Below are 20,306 nucleotides of genomic sequence, written 5' to 3' on the forward strand. Positions count from 1 at the left end.
TAGAATTGTAGACAAATAAAATGTTTGTCTATTGTTTTGTCATATTGCTTATTTATGAGAAATCTAAAATGGGACTGAGAAAGACTGCTCAGAATAAGAACAGTAGGGAAAATAATTTAAAACAGCAATGCTTCTATTGCTGAGGGAGTCATTTTTGTCCTCTCTTATCCCAGAGTTATTATTGTTTTTATGCTATTTACTACTGTGACTTTTTATATTTTTATCAGTTTTATTTGGGCTATTGTATGTTGTCCAGTTCCCCAGAACAGTAGGGAAAATAATTTAAAACAGCAATGCTTCTATTGCTGAGGGAGTCATTTTTGTCCTCTCTTATCCCAGAGTTATTGTTTTTATGCTATTTACTACTGTGACTTTTTATATTTTTATCAGTTTTATTTGGGCTATTGTATGTTGTCCAGTTTCTTTTGGGGATGTTGTTGTTGTTGTTAGCTGCGAAGTCGTGTCCGACCCATCGCGACCCTATGGACAATGTTCCTCCAGGCCTTCCTGTCCTCTACCATCTTCTGGAGTCCATTTAAGCTCACGCCTACTGCTTCAGTGACTCCATCCAGCCACCTCATTCTCTGTCTTCCCATTCTTCTATTGCCCTCAATCTTTCCCAGCATTAGGCTCTTCTCCAGTGAGTCCTTCCTTCTCATTAGGTGGCCAAAGTATTTGAGTTTTAGCTTCAGGATCTGGCCTTCTAAAGAGCAGTCAGGGTTGATCTCCTCTAGGACTGACCGGTTTGATCGCCTTGCAGTCCAAGGGACTTGCAGGAGTCTTCTCCAACACCATAGTTCAAAGGCTTCAATTCTTTGGCGCTCAGCCCTTATGGTCCAACTTTCACTGCCATACATTGCAACTGGGAAGACCATAGCCTTGACTATACGCACTTTTGTTAACAAGGTGATGTCTCTGTTTTTTAGTGTGATGTCTAGATTTGTCATGGCTTTCCTCCCGAGGAGCAAGCGTCTTTTAATTTCTTGGCTACAGTCCCCATCTGCAGTGCTCTTTGGGGATGTGGATGACTATATATAATTACTAAGCCTGTGGTTTGAACGACTGGCTTTGTCATAGGAATGTATGGCTTGCCTTCTGAGACACTATACAAATACCTGATTTATTGGTGGTTTATAAATTTCACTTGCCTGTTGTCCTGGCTCATTCTTTCTGTTTTGGTGCCCTGTCTGAACTCTTCACCAGGCTACAATTGACTGGGAGAGAATTGGCTAGAAAATGAAACTATGCTCCTGGCTAAGAATTGCTCACTGGCACTTTTCCAAAAATCATTCTAATTTGGCTTGGCAAAAGTTTCTCTTTTTTTCTGCCTGGGTTTCCTTCTCACAAACTTTCTCTCTCAAGACATCCTGTGGAGCTTCTTGGCTGCTATTTTTCAAGAAAAGTAAAACTCAAAGGGGCTGTTGCTTCTTTACTCAAGCACCCTGTTGAAAGTAATCTTAAAATTTTGCAAATAATTTTAGTACAGTATACCACTACAGAATGAAATATGATCAACTCTCCAATTGTTTTATTTTGTTCCAATGCTAGGAATTTTTGTGTTCATGAAGTATTTCATTAGTTTGCTTGCAATATTCCACAAGTGCTGATCATAAGTGTGGCCACTGGGGAAAAAACAAACTATGGCAAATTGGATCACAAATCCATCTATTTTAGTCAAGCAACAGGTAGTTTTTTCTCACACTCCCTGGACGTGGCAGATGTTGAACCCAGCACCTTTTGCATGTATTCGCTTACAGCTCAGCAAGTTCCAGGACACACAGCAAACTGTTACCTGGTATATTTTTATTTTAATTTGCCTTTTAATTAAACTTGTGTAGTGTTCATGATGGCATACATGTTAGGGAAACTGGGTCACAATTTTGCATTTCTTCACAGAATGCCACAGGAAACTATACAAGACATGACATGTATGCATTCATATAAAATTACTGAAAAGGGTTTCCCAACCTTGGCAACTTTAAGATTCAAGGATATGAAATCCCAGAATGACATAATGAAGTTTAACTCAATTTTTTTTTCTATATTTAAGAAAGAGAAGTCAAATACATATGTACTGGAATAATATATGCATATGTTTGTGTCTTTTTTAATGCACATTTTAATATCTTTGGTTTTTTGTTCATTTCTATACGTTTTTCTCAGTTTTGTATTTTAATTTTTTGAATAAAATAAAAAAATAATAAAGAAAAATTTCTGCCTATGCATATAGTTAATTAGAAGCTGGACAGTCCCATATAACTGGATTCTTGCATTGAAGAGAAGATTGGACTCAACAGCCCTTTTCCGTTCAATGTTTGTATGCTTCTATCCTCCAAGCATCCCTTAAACGATGCCAACCATTCTACAATACACAGGTCTAATAAGATAAATAATATAGAGGTGACTGTGGAATGGAATGGGGAAGCAATGCCTGTCATTTTTTCTTGTCTAATGGAGATAAATTTCTGGGATAATAATTAACTGGAAAAAGCATAATATTTATTTAGAAAAAAACAAATTGTTATAAAGCTTTTTCAAGCTAGATATTTAAAAACAATGATTGAGGAAGGGAAGAGATAGGGGCAAAAATCTACTAAAGAGGAATGCTTGCTCATTTGTCCACATTTATTTGGATGTAATGAGAAATAACCACTCTTGCACTTTAATTCTTAAAAATATTTAACTATTATGGTTGCTTTTAATGGTTAAGGTAAAAGAGGGTGTTGCAGCTTTTCTAATAGCATGGGTTGTGGTGATTCTTGTGATCAATATGAAAGAAAGCATTTTATTCAAACTTACTGCATTAATTTAGTAAAATGTACTAATTTTTTCCAAACATTAGCCCCATCAATTTTCTATCAGCATCTTTTTGTCTGCTATTCCTCTAGTCCAGGGGTAGGCAACCTCGGCTTTTATAACTCATGGACTTCAACTCCCAGAATTCCTGAGCCAATTCTGGGAGTTGAAGTCCATGAGTCATAAAAGAGCCGAGGTTGCATACCCCTGTTCTAGCCAGACATGTCAAACTTGCGACGTCATGTGACGTCGCATGTGTTGTAGCTTTTTCCCCATTGCTGGCAATGGGGTGGGTGTGGTTTCGTGATGCGTCTGGCCCGCGGGCTGGCAGTTGGACACTCGTGGTCTAGCCCAAATACATTCTCTTCATGGAAAGGTTTCCCTCCTTTGGAAGCTTATTTAAATTTAAGAAAAAAAAACAATATCATCATACACCACACAGTTTGTAGAGAAGCCTAGTCCCTTTGTCCATGATGGTTGAGGAGGACATTTGGGAAAGGCTGTGTTGTAGGAGAGGAAAAATGATTATTGCTAAATTTTTATTAGAGGTTTTAATATATCTTGAGACATTGTAAAGATTAACTGTAAGTCCTTTCAACAGTTCCAAGTCTTCACACCCATTTGCACTACTCAGGTGAACCTGGAGACACAGATAAGACTCGCTAAAAGAATGCAAATTAGCAGCTGTCTGCAGGAGTAAATCTTTCCATTCCCCACCATCCACTCAGAGCTAAAAAAGCTTCTTGGATGAGAAGCAAAACGTCTTCAAAGAAAAACAAGTAAGTCCAGTTACCTCATGAAAAAAGCATCTTTGGGATAACTATGATATGGATGGCTGAGAACCTCCATAGATGATTAACTATAAGATTAATATTCATCAGATGAGTATGTATTTGCCAAAATAGTGACCAACCAGATGTAAACAAGTATGCCCAGGATCACATGTAACCACTTTATCATGGATACATTCTTAATTAAGGTAGGCCAGAGGTTGAATAGAAAACTGTTAATACTAATTATGAACACATACCATTTTATTACTTTGTCACAGCTAAATTCAACAATTCTTCAACTCTGAAGCCATATCTCAAGGCAAATATAATATTATGAACTTAACCAATCTATTTCCTTCTTTCTCAAGCCAGTTTTTTACACGGTGATTATCCTGCTCTCTTTAATATTCCCTTGCCTGGTAATCCAGAACCTGAACCACATGGAGTTTGCTCTGGCACTGCCTAAAATCCAAAGCTATGTTTGCCTTCTGTTGGCTCTTTTTGAAGATTCTTCTTTGGTTTCAGCTGCATCAGGCTCCTTCCTGGTTCTTCTCTAGGCCATGGATCATCTGGCACATCTGCTCCACTTTCCCGCCTTCTTATCTGCTGAAGGTTCTTTAAAACCTACAGTCTGAGTTAGCTTATAGTGATTCTAAGGAGTTTTACACACACACACACACACACACACACACACACACACACTCTTTCTCTGCAAGCATTTAAGACAGTTGACAGTCAAAAACTTTACCTTTGAAAATCATGTGTAATTTTTTTGTTCTTTCTTCCACAATTCTGCAGTTTATCTTCTATGTAAAAAGGCCCATAATAAAAGTATAGAAAGGCAGGTGACAGGCTACAATAAGTTCTTGGCACAATGACAAAGAACATGGAACAGGCTGGCTTCAGTTCCCATGAGGAACACATATTATAGCAAAAAGAAATTTCTTTACATTGGAATAGCAGTGTGTGAGGAGGAAAATATCCCGTGCTTAGGAAATTGAACCCAGTTTCAACTCTGGAAAAGCATCTATCTCTTCACCCAGTACTTTTGTTTTAATGTAATATCCTTGGATTCTGTATTGCTGATCACATCATAATTGAAAAGAAGCATTTTGGAAGTTGTTTCTGTGACTTTGAGCCTGTGTCCATGGAAAATAATTGAGTATGTCAGGATCTGATGAGTCCTTCAGGACAGTAGGATAGAGTTCTTTAGATTTCAAAAAGAGAATAAAAACGTTTTGATAAAATGTGCTATGAAGGCTGAAATGTAGTGATTATTTTGTTATTCAAATCTAAAAATGTACAAAAGCTTAATCTTATGGCTCTTTTAACACACCTACCATGTAAAATTACAATATTTTTCTTTAGATTCAACACTGTGCACAAATATTGCTAACAAGTAAAAAAAAAAACCACGGTATCATGATTCTGTGTGAAGTCTGAGATGAAAATGAGAATTATAATTTTGAAAACTGGTAAAAAACATTTAAAATCCCAAACAGACTTTCCTAACAAAGTCTTTTTTAATTTTCATGATAGTATTTTAAGATGGTCTCCTAGGTGACATCTTTTGCCAAAGAACTCATAGTTTTACTAAGTACATAATCCTTTACTCAATAAAAATGCTTTTTGGTTTGGCTTACGACCTAAAAAGTTTTGGAGCATGTCCATCCCATCTAATGAGCCTCCAGGCTTCAAGATAAGATTTTTGTATTTCATTCCAGCCTAAAACAATAAAAATAAAATGAGAAGGTTAACGTTTATATGAATTTTCTAAATGTACAAAAAGTAAAGAAAAAGGAAATCTGCCTGCATGGCAACAGTTTGTAGCTCTCTCATGATTCTATTCTATTCTATTCTATTCTATTCTATTCTATTCTATTCTATTCTATTCTATTCTATTCTATTCTATTCTATTCTATTCTATTCTATTCTATTCTCATTCTCATTCTCATTGTCTTCTTATACAAGCTATTTTTTTCTACTGCAATCCAGAATGCCATTCCACAATGTGACTGGCATGGACATGATGAAGTCTCCCATGCTCATAAGTTTCCAGGTGACAAGATAATCTTTTAAAAGCATCTTATACTGACAAAGAAGATCAATGGACATTTGGCTGTCTGAGAAGAACAAATGAATGTTTTTATCACAGTCTCATTTTGTGGCCACGTTTTATACTTAGCAGAGTTCACAGTGCACAGAAATCTCTCCTGATCATTTATTACAAAAAATTACCTGGCACTCAGTCAATCTCTGCCTCTACTTCCCCAGGGTTCTCTGTTACATAATTATGGGAATATGCTTTGTGTTTCTATAATCCTTTTGGAAGATTGTTTTCCTTTGGCATGTTTTCATAGTCAGGGATTGTTGCAATAAAAAAATCCAAAACTATCTATGGCACCTAAAAAAATCTAACAGATTTAACAGTATAAAATTTCATAGACAAGTCCCTGCTTCACTAAGGCAGATTGTTATCTTCTAATGGCAGTGTATATTTATTCATCTTTGCCAGTTGAAAGTTTTAACCGCAAGATGTTATGAGGAAGAGGGAAGCTTTATATGATTACATGTACTGAGCCCTGTCTTTGTGGCTGGGCACGGGGTAGAATCTATCCCAGAAACCCACATATTAACATGATTACCTATCTTGAAACCTCAGTAGCTAAGATAAAGGGTTTGTCACTATAGTCAACCTATACTATACTGTACTGTACTGTACTGTACTGTACTGTACTATACTATACTATACTATACTATACTATACTATACTATACTATACTATACTATACTATACTATACTATACTATACTATGGATTCAGCAGCAGGCTTTACTACCCAATGATAGTCTTTCATGAAGGGAGGGGCATGAAAGGAAGCTAATGGGTTTGGGTATTTTCCTTAATAGTACATCTCCATTGCATTCCCAGTATCTTTCCACTACATATACAAATATCTGAAAGTGTTCTTCCATTCATCCAAACCTTGGAAATCGCTTTCATGTGGTATTTTGCTGTTATCTACCTTCCTCTGAAGACTAACCCATTTGAAATAATAGAAAATACTTGTAGCTCAGGTTTTAGAGTTTGGCAGCGGTTTGCTCTCCAAGCTTATTTCAATTTAGTTTCTGAACATTTCATTACCAGACTAGGTAACATCATCAGCAGATTTTCTTGTCTTATTCCTCTTTAGCTTATATATGTCTTGTGCCAGTGGCAAACAAGATATATATGAGCTAAAGAAGAATAAGACAAGAAAATCTTGCTGATGATGTTACCTAGTCTGGTAACGAAATGTTCAGAAACGAAAATGAAACAAGCTTGGAGAACAAATCATTGCCAAAAAGTAACCTATTTTACAGATAATTTTCATACCAGTCCTGAATATTCCTGGAGGCATCTAATGGCGATAAAGATAAGATTCCATATAACTGGTAAAATTCAATTCATACTCAAGCTTCATGAAGATAGCTGGGCGTGAAATAATGAAATTATTATAATAGCCCTATTACTGGTTTTCCAATATATCACTGATACTTTGCAAATTAGCTCTACAGTTTTATCCATAATTATGACCTTGTTAGTCCTCTTTTAGCTAAACCAAACATTACTTCTATTTCTCCATGACTCCTTCTGCTTTTCTGGCGGTACTAGAATTTACTTATTGCCTCATGTATTAGTAGAATCTAGTCCTTCCAGCTCTTCAAGAAATCTTTAAAGATTTGTCTATTATTCCTCCATTATTTTCCTTTAGCATTTCCTCTTTCTCATCTGTCTAAACTTCTAAATCTTCAGTTCTGTTTCAGTTATTTTCCATCTGGCACTATACATACCGAATTTCATAAGAAGCCAAGAAAGCTAATAAAGATATTTTATTAGTATTACTTACAGGAACTACTGTTTATTTAAATATATAGTTCATCAGGACTGAGCAGCTCTCACAATTAAAACAATAAAAAAGTAAAGCATATTAAATTTTAATCAAATATTAAAATATCTCAATATAAACTTTATGATTTATTATAAAAGTAAGGCCTTGGAACAAACATAGCAGCAAATGCATGGCTTTAATAAAAATGCCAAGATTGTCTTTAGCTATTTTATATTAAACAAGCCAGATGCAATCTTGAAATAGACAAAATATGTTTTGTTAATTCCTTTCTGCTATCATATTGTCTTCCTATACTTAGAAACGGGTGGGGACGAAAAGGATAAGCAAGAATAAAACTAGCTTCTTACCTTGGGGTTCATTATCCCTTCACATTTAAAGCAACTGTAAAAAATATCCATAGAAAACACTTCACTCCAAAGGTATCCATAATATTGACCATCATACCCACTTGCCAAATGACCAAAGGTAGCTGGCATATTTGTACCTTAAAAGAAACAAGTAATAATTCTGTACAGCTTGTGTGAAATAAAACACTACAGAGAACAATCTGAAGATGTTTAATTATGTTACTGAAATTCTTATTATGTTTCAGACTGGCTAGAATCAATGTACGTATTGACAAGAATGCCATGTGCATCTGGAAATACAGTATATCCTCTTTATGTTCTATGGCTTGAAGCTCACTGAACTGAATCCAAACATGCCTTAAACTTAAAGCATTTTCATCTGAGGTTTTCTCAGTCTAAACTATTTTATAAGCATTGTGTTCTTTTAAAAAAGAATGCCATTATGTATTTATCAACAAGCACACTTCTCTTGATTAGTGACAAGGAGTAGATAAAAGTTTTGAATTTCCATACCAGGAGTTGCAGGTATGCCCAAAATTTCTTCACAGAATTTGGCATATTCTTCAGCAGGATCAGCAGAAGACTGTGTATGAAGAGACTGATCAACCTTGCTCAAAACAATCTGACGAAGAGTCAGAAGACCTAGTTAAATAAGAACACCAAAAGGAATATCAGTAGATTTTGTTTTTACAACTGTAACTATGAAAGCTGCTCTGGGTTCAGTATCTAGCATCTCAAGTCAAGGTTAGCAGAGAATCTTCCCTGTAGTCATTTAGAGGTGCTACCAGTTACCTTTGATCATTCTGAAGTAGGTTGAACAACTTTGTTTCAATGTAAGGTAGCGTTCTACGATTCCAAGTTAAGCATTTCTTTGGGATTCAATAATGCATTCAGTGCTCATTAAACTCTTTTACTATCTAAGTACGGTATAATGCAAATCACAGAAGATAACCTTGACTGATCATGAAAAAGCTAAGTTAGCCTGGTTTTTAGATGGGAAACTACTAGGAGAATCCAAGATTAGTCTGGAAAGTAAGACATTCAGGAATGGTAAACTACTTCTATACTGTTAGCAAAGAAGCAACATGAAAATATTGACCTCAGCTTGAGGGAGAATTAATCTTTGGATGTTTCAAGATATATTTCTTAGATTTCATTCATAAATAATCTCATTTAAATAATATTAAACAAACTATATACGGTATATTCTCTCCAAGTGGGCTTCAATCTTTTCTCCTTTTTGGGAGAATAAAGAATATATTCTTTATTATTCTGCTTGACTCAGATTACAACAATTCTTTCTTAAAACTATCAAAATCAAATTAATTAAAAAAAAATAAGGAAAATACCTGTATTGGCTAGCCTAGAAGCTACTAGTTTCTCAAGGAGATCATCAGGGACTTGACTTCCATCTTTATAGTGTCTGGACATTTGTTGTAGAGGTTCTTTTTCCCAAACCCAGTTTTCAAACATTTGTGAAGGTACTTCTACAAAATCTGTTTCCACATTAGTTCCACTAAACCTAGCAAAATCAGTCTATGAAAGATGACAACAATATAAATAACAAAAATTTATGTGAATCAATATAAATGATAAAACTTTAAATTGTAGCATAGCTTGAAAAGTAAACATTCAATATTCTTTACCATAGTTTCAATGGTTAGGAAAGGTTTGGGCAATTCCTAAACAGAAATGCAGCAAATTTCCCAAAAGAGCCTAGATATTTGCATCTACATTCTATTGTTGCTGTCTGTTATACAATGGGTTGGCATTGTCCAGGCCCCATCATTTAAAAATGCCATCTCATGTGAATCAAGAGTCATGCATTTTTTGATATCATGCCTATCCTATGGAACAGCGTCCCTCCTGAAATACAGATGGCCCTAATCTTGCTAAAGAAAGCCTTGAAGACTTGGTTCTTTCCTCACAATATTGGATGAACTTGTCTTAGATTATGTCATGGGAGTTACAAGCCCCCAATGCAATTTATTTTTATTGATATATTACTGCAATTTTTAACCTTCTCTTAACTAGCTCAGCTAAAATCACATGGAATGAATGAATGAAACAGACAAGTAAAGTCTGTTATCAGCTGCAAAATGTGTAGCATGGAATCCACCAGCATACTATTTGCAGTCTCAGAATAGACAGGGACAATAATTTCAGCAATTTGGGTAAATGGTTGGAATTTTAAATGGATGTAAGCAATACAAATGGGTGACATCTACTTTAAGACATCAATTTAACCCTTTGAAACTTATGACAATCCACTTTTGGAGTACATCCCTGAACATGTTGTACCCTTGACCTGATACTATGGCTCACGTACATGAAATAAAATTGTTCAATCACTATTTACCTTCTGGGAACTAACTGACAATTTTGTTCAACACAAATTGACTATGTAAATCAATTTACCAAACCTACCATAGCTCATACCAGACTTTTCAGGTAACATTCAAGCTGGTCCAGTTTAATATTCTAAAGTACTAATGAATCAGGATCAAAAGTAGACTTTATGAGTACAAATAGGCTGACTCTAAATGGCTCAATCAACAAATGCACAAGCAGGTTTAATCCTCCAAGGAACAGTTCCTAAGTTAACAAATTAAACTGTAATGTATGCTTATGGATTAGCATATTGGGAACCATCATATTTGAAGAAGTAAAGTTTAGAGTTTAGCTTGTAAGAACAGAACAAATAATGGATTTAGTGAACACTGTTAAATAAACTATAACTTAGCACAATGTGTTAATTCAATCAGTATCTGCTAAAATCACTGACAAGTCTCACTGACTTTTATAAAATCAGGGTTAAAGGAACTATTTTAATTATATTTCAGTTGAAGAAATTTGCCATGCAATTCTTTACTGCTGTTCCCTTTAAGCACAGAAGTTACATAGCTATAGTAGAAGAATTTCAGAATAAGGCAAGTACTTACCTGAGCGCATATCTGATGCATTACATGCCCAAACTCATGGAAGTAAATTTTCACTTCATTATGCTGCAGCAGTGATGGGCGATCTAAGGTTGGTTTTGTGAAATTAGTTACAAGAGCTGCTACTGACATCATTCTGCTGCTGTCAGAAAGAAGGCAGCCAGGCTGGAGACCAAAGCATGCAGCATGCCCATACTTTCCTTCTCTGAGTATTAAAATAAAATAGATCAAAACAGGAAAACATCACAAAGAAAGAAAGTGAATCGTTTGGCACTTCTTAATTAATATCTACATGAATGACTCATCCTTTTCCTGGAATAGTCAGGAACAATACATTTGTCTAAAATTTCATAATGAGCTTGCTTTTGGGGTTGTATCACTGTAGTAGTCAGATGTATTTATTTATTTATTTATGTATTAATGGGACTTATATCCTGCCCTATCTCCCGAAGGACTCAGGGCGGCTAACAACAATAACATATAACAGAAATTATATGTATGTATGCATTGCATCTTTTAAAAAAATCTTAATGCTAAACAGTTTCCTTTTTAAAAAAATCAGTACAACTCTTTTTGAGAGAGAGAGAGAGAAAAAAAAGAATGTTTTTGTGAGATGGTTTGACTGGGCGCTATGTTAAGTCACAGCAATTACACAACAGTTATTCTATTGCTTTCTACCAAGCTTTTGGAACTGGGAAGTAAAATAAGGACAGCAAATGGTATCACTCCATCTCACCATATTTTTGACTACCACACTTGCACTAAACCAGTCTTTTTCAATCTTGGCAACTTCAATTGGAGTGGAGTGGACTTCAATTCCCAGAATTCCCTAGCTACAAAAAAGTAGTAAAAGTAGATGTGATCACATAATAGCCTGCTTAATTAGTGATTTATGACTGTAATTCCAGGCTCAATTAAGTTCTTGCTAGTCAAGGACTACCAATAAATACCTCTTTTGTCGGATATAAGCAACTGTGTATTGTTTAGATGGCAGTGTGTGAATGCTTTGAGTAAAACAGCTTTGCTTGTACTTCCGGCATATTAGCCAAATAAAATAAAATGAACCAGTACTCTCCATACCATTGCCAAGGAATGTTGCATCTACCTCAGAGATTAAGTCTGGTAACTCAGTCAACCTGTTCCTTCTTTTACTAGAAAGTATTGTTTCAAGTGACCATAGCCACCAATGACAAAGGAAATCAATATCGGTGAGTCTGTCTGGTGATAACAATGCTATATGAAAGGTGGTGACTTGGAACGTGAAGGGAATACACGGTAAATCACACGAATTCAGCAGGTTTCTGAAACTAGGTGAATGGGGGAAAAGATAGTGGGTGTAAATGGTTGGGATCTGATGATGTTGTGGAGAGAATAAACACATGCATAGAAATGCAGATGCAGATTTAAGCTAAAATGTGTGTCTGGCAGAAAGTATGAATTCTGCCTTTTAAACCGGTATGTGCATATACAATCACAGAGTTGGAAGGAACTTTAGAAATCATCTAATCAAGGATCTTGCTCAGTATAGGATCCTTTGCACCACCTCTGACAAATGACTATCTATTTTATTTATTTATTTTATTTTATTACATTTATATACCGCCCTTTCCCGAAGGACTCAGGACGGTTTACAGGGTGATTAAAAACAAAAATGCAAAAGTTAAAAACAATTAAAAAAAATTATATCCGTCCCTGAACAAATAAAACCCGTTAAAATTAAAATTAAAATTGCTGAGAAAAAATCAACAACCTCGGTTATGCTGATGGTGCCACTTTAGTATCTGAAAGCAGACCAGAATTAAGGAAATTCTTGTTGAAGGCAAAAGAAGATAGTCAAAGGCCAATTCTGCTATTCCAATATTTTGGGGAAAAATATGATTATATAAGTCAAGACCAGTTTTCCTACTTGTAGTGTATAAAGGCTAGATGATCAAAAAGGCTGAATGAAATGTCAAGGGAACTCATCATTTCATGTGATGTCTGTTCTTGTTGAGTACATTAAATGTAACAAGATCCTTCAATTAGTTTCAAGTCCCCTTATCATCTTAGTACTCACCCACCCCAGAACCTACCAAAATTTGGTTTTGCCTTTCTGAACAACAGTGCCCAGAACTGGACACTGTATTCCAAGTGAGCTCTAACCAGGATAGGATAAAGTGAAACAATTACTAATCAAGGAGAGAAACAATCTAGAACTAAAGAGAAACTTCCTAATAGTGAGAACAATTAATTAGTATAACGGTTTGCCACCAAAGGTTGTGGGGGCTTCATCACTGGAGGTTTTTAAGAAGAGATTGGACAATCATCTGTCTGGAATGGTATAGGGTCTCCTGCTTGAGCAGGGGGCTGGACTAGATGACCTCCAAGGTCCCTTCCAGCTGTGTTATTCTGTGTTTTCTTATTAGACTTGTTTTAGCAGTTCCATCATGCTGCTGGCTCAAAATCAATAAGGACATCCAGATCATTTTTAGTAGTATTACCAAACAAGATGTACCTCATTCTTTTATCTGTGCCTTTCATTTCCCTACCCATATGGAGAATTTTGCATTTCTCTCTGTTGAATCCCTTCTCTTTTCAGGCCATGACAGTCATATCTGACTTATCTTTCTGAATCGTGAATAGCACAAAGAACAGGATATTGTGAAGATCTCTGACACTCTACTTGATACTTTCCTGCAAGCTGAAGTGGAATTATTAATGAGCATTCTTTGGTTGCAATCATTCAGCCAATTCTGAGGTCATCTAATCTAACAGTAGTGTTATCAGTTCATGTAACCGTATCATAATGTAGGATAGTTCATCTGGATGTGCTTGTCTGGATTATCTAGCAAGGCTCACAATGGAAAAGGATTACAATACAGATCAATCTACTAAAAGAATGAATGGAAAGGGAAAGGAAAGAAATAGGAATGAATTCTGATGCAAACTATCACAGAAATTAAGGGCTTATACTAACTGGAAGTAGAAAAAGGCATGCTTGATGGAATAAGGAAGAGGTTGTAGATGAAAAAATGCAGGTAAGAGAAATTATTGCTGCAAAATGAGAATGAGAAAAAAGAAATACAATAAAATGTATATGCACAAAAGCACAGCTGTACAGGGCTTTTTCAAAGACAGCAAAGAGCATTTCATTTCACAGAACCAGAGGAAATACACATGAATTTTGATTCAATTGTAGAAGTGAATTAAGAAGGTTAAACCAAGAATCTCTAACTCTTTTTCTAACTGAAAAGGATTAAAAATGAAAAAAATGAAATGATTTGGGAGAAAACCTAAGGTAAGGATATGCTGTAAAATATATTTTAGAGATTTCTGTGGGACTAATAAATTGAAAACTAGAATTAGAAAGCCATAAAAATAACATCTAAGGAAAAACAATAAAAAGAAAAGAAATGTGAGAATTTTGAAAAAGTTAAAGAGTGCAGGTGATGAGAGTGTAACTGGAGAAATGTTATAGAATGTTTGTGTTTGAAGTCTCTAATCTGTGTTCCCTTATACAAAAGGAACAGTAACAAAAGTGATGAAAAATCTATAGAGGGGTTACCTTAAACCATCCTGGAAAAGTGTCTGGCAGAATTCTGACTGAAAAGGTATGAGAGATGACAAGCAAATTTGGAGAAGTGCATCCATAAGCTGAATGGAGGAGAAAGAAGATTCACTGGATTCTTGTTGATTTAGAGAAAACATGATAAAGCGAATCTCTTTGAATTATGGAATATTCTGTATGAATATGGAACCAACGGTTGGCTGCTTAGTGCAATAAGAACGTTATAAACAAACAAACAAGTGAGAATAAATGGAATGCTGAATGAATGGGTGAAGTAAAGGTAAGTCTGTATGATGCAGCAAGAAATATATATCTGAAAATTAATGTATTAAAGACCAAGATAACTATTTTGATTAAAATATAGAATGAATGTCTGAAAATATATTTCAGTAATAATAAGGGACAAATAAATAGATGAATTTGTGTACCTTGGTAGAATGTTTACCAATGATGAGAAAGTGGATGAAAAAAGATGTTTAAAGGGTAGAAAAGCTAAGGAGGTCTTCTGTGCTCTGTGTCATCACCAGTCAGGCAGCTATTAAATGCCTGACAATACAGGCAGTCCTCAACTTACAACCCCAACTGGGACCGGAATTTCAGCCATAAATTGTTGTGATCATAAGTCAAGGCTCCCATGTAGCTGGATCTGATTTTGAAAGTGTTTTTACAGTAGTCATGAAGCGAATTACATGGTCGTAGGTCTGAATCACACGACCATTAAGTGAATCTACAGACATGTTACCATGGGATGCTGCAGCTCAGTGCAAGTGTGAGCCAGTTGTCAAATGCCTGAAATGCAGTAATGTGACCAGAGTTTGTGTGTGTTGCCTGGCAGTGTGATGTTTTATGATGACCAGAATTGCTTTACAGACAGTAAAACACCCTTTCTGAGGCCATTATAATTTTGAATGGTTGTTAAACGACTGTTGTAAGTCAAGGACTACCTGTATTAAAACTTACACATTACTTATCACAATCAACAGAAGCAGTGTGATTTAACAATTAGAGATGTACCATAACTAGGATGCTCAGAAAACTACTGTTATTTCCCAAAAACATATTGTTTGGAAAGATGCGAAAAACATTGTTGTGGAATAATTCTTATTCAAATCTTCACTGATTCTCACTGGATGACCTTGCATCAGTGCCCATCTTTCAGTCTAACCCTACAGGGCTATTATGGGAATACAATCAGACTTGAATCATGTCTACTGAAAGAGTTCCTTGGATAAAGAGAAAGATACAAATGTAATCTTTGAAAAAGTGTGTTACCTTGGGTATAGGTCTAAATAGAACTGCCCCAGAATTTCTCCTGTTGAACTGTCCTTTACTGTGTAAAGAGTAACGCTCTCATGCCAAACATGAGCATCTTCCACTCGTTCAAATACAAGTCCCAACAGCTGCTGATAAATTTTCAGCAAGCCTTCTGTGACTGCTTCAATAGGAAAATACTCCTTCAGCTTCTCTTGGTCTACAGAATATTTGAGCTCTTCTGTCTGATTCATGTAATAATGTAGATCCCATGCATTAATCTTGCCATCATATTCAACACCTATTTCTTCACATTCCTTTTTCTTCAGATTTAAAATAAATGCTCTCTCTTCTTTACCCAAAAGTTTTAGCTTATTACTTAGATCATCTGCAAAACAGAAATTAAAAATTACTTTGAGCGCTTGTTACATACCATTTCAGATTACATTCAAGATTAAAAGAGAAATACTTCTCATGATCTAATTATTGGATGCTAAAACAAGATACAGTTTTCAAAAATATTTTCCAACTGCTTGTACTGCTGTTTCCTGATTTGCTCTATATATCATATAATCCCAAAACAAATGTATTCAATTACAGCTTAGCATTATGAGCACTGGGCCTCTTATGTGAGTGATACTGATTGATAAAGGAGTCAATGTTTCAACATTTGATTGATTCTTCCATAACTAAAAGCTAATATTAATGATACTGAAGAAGCAATTTCACTGAAAACAATAGTGAGAGTAACTTTGTGCAAAACAATTCACTCTTTTCCAAATATTATACATCAATTGGACCAAACCAGTTTGGAATTATATGATCTTGATAAGATTTTATTAGGTTCAAAGTATACATTTTAGAACTGGTAGAATGGGATTCCATAGTCTAAATCAGGGGTGTCAAACTCAATTTCATTGAGGGCCGCATCAGCATTGTGGTTGCCCTCGGGGGGCCGGGTGGGTATGGCCAGGGTGGGCGTGGCCTACTGGGTGGGCATGGCTAGAGTGCATATGGCCTACTGGGTGGGCGTGGCCAGCTCTACATCGTTGGCATCAAGGGTGCCTATGGGGGCCTGGGCAGGAGTGGGACAGATCTGAGGGTCTCTGGCAGAAGGAGGGTCTCTGGGCCAGGGCCAAGGCAGTGGGGGCCGTTCCCTCACTGTTTCCAGGATGGCTTCGCGGGCCACACGAAAACACTTCGCGGGCCGGATCCGGCCCCCGGGCCTTGTGTTTGACATGTCTGGTCTAAATCATATAACACTGGAAAGTTTTATAATGTGTAAAATTCAGGAATATTAAGTTCATGTTCTGGCAATTACTCTAGTAGTTTACAAACTAAAAATAATGAGTTCAATTTTGAATCACTCTTCTTAAATTTCATGCATTATTAAATACACAAAAATGTGAAATCATAGCTGCCAGCTCTTTAGCTGGTATTCGTCTCCATATACATCAAGTTGTTTCCTTAATACAATATTATCATAATATTATCTCTAAATGAACATACAATTACTACTATTTTTTTTAAAAAAAATGAAATACTGTACTTCAGATTCATCTTGTCCCTGGCAAAAAGCTCTGTTATTTTCATTATAAATATTTTACTATGACTTAAATTACTCTGATAATATTTTACATGTTAAATGAAAACTGACCTAAGAACGTTGTAACATTGTTTGTTATTTTTGCAGTGTTCATTTCAAGAACAAAACTTGTATGTGTGCTATACCCCAGAAGTTCTGCTAGTTTTGCCCTCAAAAGAAGAAGCTGTCGAAGAATGTCAGCATTTTCCTAGGAAAACACATTTATTTTCAGTCATTAAATATAATTAAATATAATATAAAAACTTAATTAAATATAATATATAAATATAATATAAAAATATAATTAAATATAATATAAAAACATAAACTCAAGTATATTACAAATGTAATTGAAAACTGCATATTCAAATTTTGAATGCAACCAAACTTAATTCTTGCCTGAAATAACAGATTTTTAAAAAGTTTAAAGTTCCCTTTTATTTTGTAACAAAGAATTTATGAGGAATATTTGCACTATTTAGGAAAGATTTTCAGATCAAATGTCTGGATTGTATGCCAAAGGTTTCAGTTCCAATTCTGGCATCTCTAGAAAAAAGACAGCAGCAGGATAATACTGAACAAAATGACTTAACTTAATACAAAGCAAACCATTGCTTGCATGCATTATTCTGGAAATGGTATGAGTACGTATGCAACAAATAGAACATTTCATAAGTTTTCTGAAGAGAGGGGAAATGAATCAAATAAATTTAGTATGAAGTTGGTATTAATTAGTCTGGCTTGTCATTTATATTAGGATAATTATGTTACTCAGTTCCGGAAATGTTATAATGTCCTGGAATTTTAAGAATTATCAACATACCACATTAGAAATGTAAAATGACAATACCATAATTTTCTTGTGACATAACTGCTTTAACAATGTATCTTTTCCAAGCAAACCTATCCATCTGTTTTACTCACTCATTGTTCAGCCTGTAATTAATAACTTGAATTTTATTCAGCTACATCTGAGAAATTTAGACCCAACATATCCAGAAGGAATCAAATTTGGAAGGCTAGTATAAAATACATTCGACTGCTTATATGACAAATGTAATTAAATATATCAGCAGTAACGTTTATGAAATTCTGCTTCTGGAAATAAAACCCCTCAATTACAGACAGAACTTATGCAAAGATGAGAAAGCCATATTGGTATCTTTCATGCCCAAGAATACATATGGCTATAGAATTTATTTATTTTGAACACTTGTATTTTCTTTCAAGGGGCTTTATAACATCCTGCTCCAAAGTCTCAATCTGTAATACTTCTGTCAATTTTAAATATTTTCATATTTGTATTTAAATTAACAAAAGCTAACTGTTCATAGACAGAATGGAAATAGCTGAAACTCACATTGTGCTTTCACATTTTTATACCACACTGCTGTTTTATTTTTCATTGTATGATGTCTACATGATACATTTTTAAAATAATCCACAAGTTTGCCTTGGAGACCTCCAGTTACAGAATTGCTAATATTTTCTATGTTGTATTTGTGGCAGACTGGCAAAAGCAGAACTGAAAACAGGCAAAACTTCCTTGCATTATATATTTTTTTCAAGCAAAGAAACATTTATCATTGTTTATAATGGGTGATAAGGTAAGAATTTTTTGTAGAGGACGGTGTACTGGAAAGGCTGACCCAGTAGAGAAACATGAAGGTTAGTGGCTTCAAACCCAAGGACCCTTTCTTCTTATTTTAATTTTAATTTAATTTAATAACATTTATATACCGCCCTTCTCCCTGAGGACTCAGGGCGGTTCACAGGGCAGAATAAAATAGCAAATACAAACATTAAAAAAAGATTAAACAATTGCCCTAGTTAAAAACAATATAAATACAACGCTAAAAACCCCCAGCAAAATTAAAAAACGAAAGATAAAACAACCCCAACACTCCCCCTCAGGCTAGGCCGGCTTGTACAAACAGAAATGTCTTGAGATCGCGACGAAAGGAGCGAAGATCGGGCGCCGTCCGGAGCTCTACCGGTAGCTGATTCCACAGCTCCGGAGCGCCCACAGAGAAGGATCTCCCCCTGGGGGCCACCAATCGACATTCTCTGATCGGTGGCACCCTGAGGAGGCCCTCTCTGTGGGAACGCACAGGGCGCAGGGAGCTTGATGCCGGCAGCAGATGTTCCCTGAGGTACTCCGGCCCCATGCCATGGAGTGCTTTGAATACCGTTACCAGTACCTTGAATCTCACCCGGAAGACAACTGGCAACCAATGCAGCTCACGGAGCAGAGGTGTAACGTGGGAGTATCGGGAGACTCCCAACACCACTCTCGCGGCTGCATTCTGTACCAGTTGGAGCTTCCGAGTGGTCCTCAAGGGCAGCCCCATGTAGAGAGCGTTGCAGTAGTCCAGACGAGAGGACACGAGCGCATGAGTGACCGTGCATAGATCATCCCGGCTAAGATAGGGCCGCAACTGACGCACCAGGCGAACCTGTGCGAAGGCCCCCCTAGTCACGGCTCCTATATGATCTTCCAAGGTGAGCCGTGAATCTAGGAGGACCCCCAAGTTGCGAGCCCTATCTACGGGGGGTAATAATTCACCCCCCATAGCTAGAGGTGGAATGTCCGAATAAACCCGGGATGAAGGTATGCAAAGCCACTCAGTCTTGTCGGGGTTGAGTTGAAGTCTGTTCCTCCCCATCCAGACCCGAACCGCCTCCAGGCAACGGGACATCACGTTGAGGGCATCACTGGGGTGGTTTGGGGTCGAAAAGAAAAGTTGGGTATCATCAGCGTACTGATGATACCCAACTCCAAAGCCACGAATGATCTCACCCAGCGGCTTCATGTAGATGTTGAACAGGAGAGGCGAGAGGACCGACCCCTGAGGAACTCCACAAATGAGAGACCTCGCGGTCGACCTCTGCCCCCCTGCCAACACCGACTGCGAACGTCCCAAGAGATAGGAGGAGAACCACTGTAAAACTGTGCCTCCCACTCCCAATCCCCTGAGACGCCGCAGCAAGATACCATGGTCGATGGTATCGAAAGCCGCCGAGAGGTCTAATAGGACTAGGACAGAGGAATGCCCCCTGTCCCGAGCCCTCCAGAGATCATTCACCAGCGCGACCAATGCCGTCTCCGTGCTGTGCCCGGGCCTGAAACCCGATTGGTACGGGTCTAGATAATCCGCTTCATCCAGGACCAGAGG

At 36.5% G+C, this 20,306-nt stretch overlaps 1 protein-coding gene across 4 annotated transcripts in view; it reads right to left on the reverse strand.

Moving 5' to 3' along the window:
* Nucleotides 1-3,100: 3,100 nt before the first annotated feature.
* The window catches only part of NLN (neurolysin), a 44,179-nt gene continuing 26,973 nt past the window's right edge, over nt 3,101-20,306 (reverse strand). For 2 of the 4 annotated variants that reach the window (XM_083354059.1, XM_083354062.1), the window contains 8 exons: nt 17,203-17,338; nt 15,567-15,933; nt 10,751-10,952; nt 9,158-9,344; nt 8,322-8,450; nt 7,809-7,945; nt 5,216-5,294; nt 3,101-4,776 (listed from right to left, as the gene is read on the reverse strand). In XM_083354059.1, coding sequence (XP_083210185.1) covers nt 4,661-4,776; nt 5,216-5,294; nt 7,809-7,945; nt 8,322-8,450; nt 9,158-9,344; nt 10,751-10,952; nt 15,567-15,933; nt 17,203-17,338 — 1,353 coding nt within the window. In that variant the 3' untranslated portion in view covers nt 3,101-4,660. Of the gene's footprint in view, nt 5,295-6,970; nt 7,041-7,808; nt 7,946-8,321; nt 8,451-9,157; nt 9,345-10,750; nt 10,953-15,566; nt 15,934-17,202; nt 17,339-20,306 lie in introns of those variants that run through there. The other 2 variants (XM_083354060.1, XM_083354061.1) reach the window with 2 other exon arrangements.

This window comes from Vipera ursinii, assembly GCF_947247035.1.
Source record: "Vipera ursinii genome assembly, chromosome: 2".
NCBI lineage: Eukaryota > Metazoa > Chordata > Lepidosauria > Squamata > Viperidae > Vipera > Vipera ursinii.